The 2,500-nt window shown below is 40.0% G+C and overlaps 1 protein-coding gene across 1 annotated transcript in view; it reads left to right on the top strand.

Moving 5' to 3' along the window:
- The window catches only part of LOC147562070 (uncharacterized), a 3,892-nt gene extending 2,140 nt beyond the window's left edge, over positions 1-1,752 (top strand). The window contains exons 2-3 of the mRNA XM_086657414.1: positions 640-1,471; positions 1,560-1,752. Of these exons, the coding sequence (XP_086513540.1) occupies positions 640-1,471; positions 1,560-1,576 (849 nt within the window). The 3' untranslated portion in view covers positions 1,577-1,752. The remainder of the gene's footprint in view (positions 1-639; positions 1,472-1,559) is intronic.
- Positions 1,753-2,500: the final 748 nt, after the last annotated feature.

The following is a 2,500-nucleotide window of genomic DNA, read 5'->3' as shown; positions in this document are numbered from 1 at the left end:
GGAGATCTAGACGAACCAAAAGGCGAAACAAGAAGAAAACCAAAGGAGATTAGATCTTCTAGGTTAGGGGCCATACTAGGATCCATGTCTGCTTGATTTACTTTCTCGCGCGCATTTACTTACTTATTTACGCTTTATGTCGTGGATGTTAGTTAGGCTAAATAGTTCACTATAACAAACGCCAGACTAGCGTAAAAGTCCCCAAAAGTAATCTTGAGTAATCGCCTATCCAGATTAAGACACTCGTTGCGCCCTTGTTCGAGGAAGGTGGGTCGGCCTTCGCAGAGTACCTCCTCTACCTTGGGACAATGCGGGTAGGTCTATAGAAGAGGCCTACACGTCTAAATGGTTCTACTCAACGAGATCAGCAAGAGAGTCTTGGATACTCGAGGCAAAAGGATAGATTAGTCATTCATTAATGAAATCTATCAACCAAGAGTCATAAGGTATGATCAGTGAAGTAGTTCACTCACCCGGAACGACGGAGTCAAAGGGTAGGGCCTTCGTCCGCTTTACTCCGAAGAACTGGGGTCTTGGAATCACTTATTCAATCGGGGACGATTTTTATTGAATAATGTGGGAAAACTAAGTTTTTCAAAATGATAACGAGTTTAAAACTTTGCCATTTCTTTTATGTAGATGACAAAAGATATTTTCAACTTCCGCTCACTTCTCGACAAGGAGAAGCTAAATGAGCACAACTTCCTTGACTGGGAGAGGAACCTGGGAATAGTTCTCAGGATGGAAGGAAAGCAACATGTACTAGAAACTCCAATTCCTGTATTGGATGATAATTCGACTAAAGAAGAGATAGATGAAGAAAGGAGTGTGCGGAAAAAGGCAGAGCCTGTAACTTGCTTAATGCTAGCAACCATGGAACCGACTCTGCAAGAGCAGTTCATAGACATGGATGCTTACTCCATGATGCGACAACTTCGGGAAATGTTCCAGAAACAGTCGAGATTGGAGAGGTTTGAAACCTCTAAAGCAATTATGGACATGCGCCTTGAAAAGGGAAAACCAGTTGGGCCTCATGTTCGTCAAATGATCAGGCTCATGGGCAAGCTGGCTAAACTAGGTTTCCCTTATAGCCAACAGACGGCTACCGACACTATCCTTCACTCCCTCCATAGTGGTTTTAATCAGTTTAAGATGAACTACAACATGAATGGATGGGATAAAACGTTGGAGGAACTTCATTCTATGCTTCTAACAGCCGAAAAGGACGTCGCTATAGTGGAGACTAAGAAGGACGTTCTTATGGTACAAAAGGACAAAGGGTTCAAGAAAGGTGGAAAACAGAAGAAGAAAACCGCGTCAAAAGGAAAAGGCAAACGAGTTGCCAAACCTAAAGACAAAGGTCCTCCTCCTGACACCAAATGTTTCTACTGTGATGGCAAAGGCCACTGGAAAAGAAACTGCCCTAAGTTCTTGGAGGACAAAAGGAATGGAACAGTGGCTTCCAATTCAGGTATAAACAGTTAACTTATCAAATACTGTAAAATTCCCAAACCTAGGTATATGATACCTAAAATTGCCCTATCATTGTGAATGTACAGGCGCAGCTGGGAACTGAGTATTTGGCTAAAGAAGACAAGATCCAAGAGGGAGCAGAAGCCTCGACTGCTAAGGATGCTGAAAGGGATCGAAGTCTACTTTAGGCACTATTCTAGATTAATAGTTTTTCTAGTTTTTTAACATCATCTCTGTACTAAGTATTACGGAGAATCAATAAAGAACTTTATTTCTAAATTGGGATGTTAATAAGTGCTAGATTTAACAAACTATACCAAAAGATTCTAAACTTGGTCAAAAACCTATAAGATAGGTTCATCGGAAAGGGATGAGGACAACAGGTCCACTATAACCAAAACATGAATCAAACTGACAAGAAAGAAAGTCTTGAGTCAGAAACAGAAATTGATCTTCAAACGTACTTCTAACCTATCCATATTTGGAGTGTCCAAAAGGATTAAGATGAAGAACACGAATCAAACTCTATCCTCCAAAATCCATTAGTCTAGACATAGCTTCTCACAAAACTACCAAAGTCCGTCTAAGCTTGTAAAGGCATTACAAAATTAGCTAAAGTCTGACGCAATTTCTTTAGAAGAAATTTGGGCTTTTTCCACAAGCAATCAAGAGAACAAAGTGTTTGTTGCTCATGATAGTATTCTTCTAATAATTAGCGCACCTAGTAATCTGGGAGAAAAACACTAATTATTACAAGAATAAGTGGGAGAAAAGTACAAGTCGATTTAATTCGATCATGAGAAAAATCATGGAGTTTCATGAAGAACAATCATGAAACTTGTACAAGACGATTAAATTCGACCAAGAGCAACAAACTGCGACTCCTTGGAAAAGGAAAGGTTAAAGATATGATCTTGTAAACCCACCGCACAAAAGCGAATGTCATTCGCAGGAGAACTCTCAAAGCGAGTGAAAGTGTCTCTAAAGGAATATCTCAAAGTAGTTGAGATAACTCCAAATTGTTGTT

This window comes from Eschscholzia californica, unplaced genomic scaffold (genome assembly GCF_041429995.1).
Source record: "Eschscholzia californica isolate CP2 unplaced genomic scaffold, dmEscCali1.0.p SCAF_13, whole genome shotgun sequence".
Taxonomy (NCBI): domain Eukaryota; kingdom Viridiplantae; phylum Streptophyta; class Magnoliopsida; order Ranunculales; family Papaveraceae; genus Eschscholzia; species Eschscholzia californica.
The sequence above is the reverse complement of the archived record's forward strand: the minus strand, read 5'-3'. Positions and strand labels throughout refer to the sequence as shown.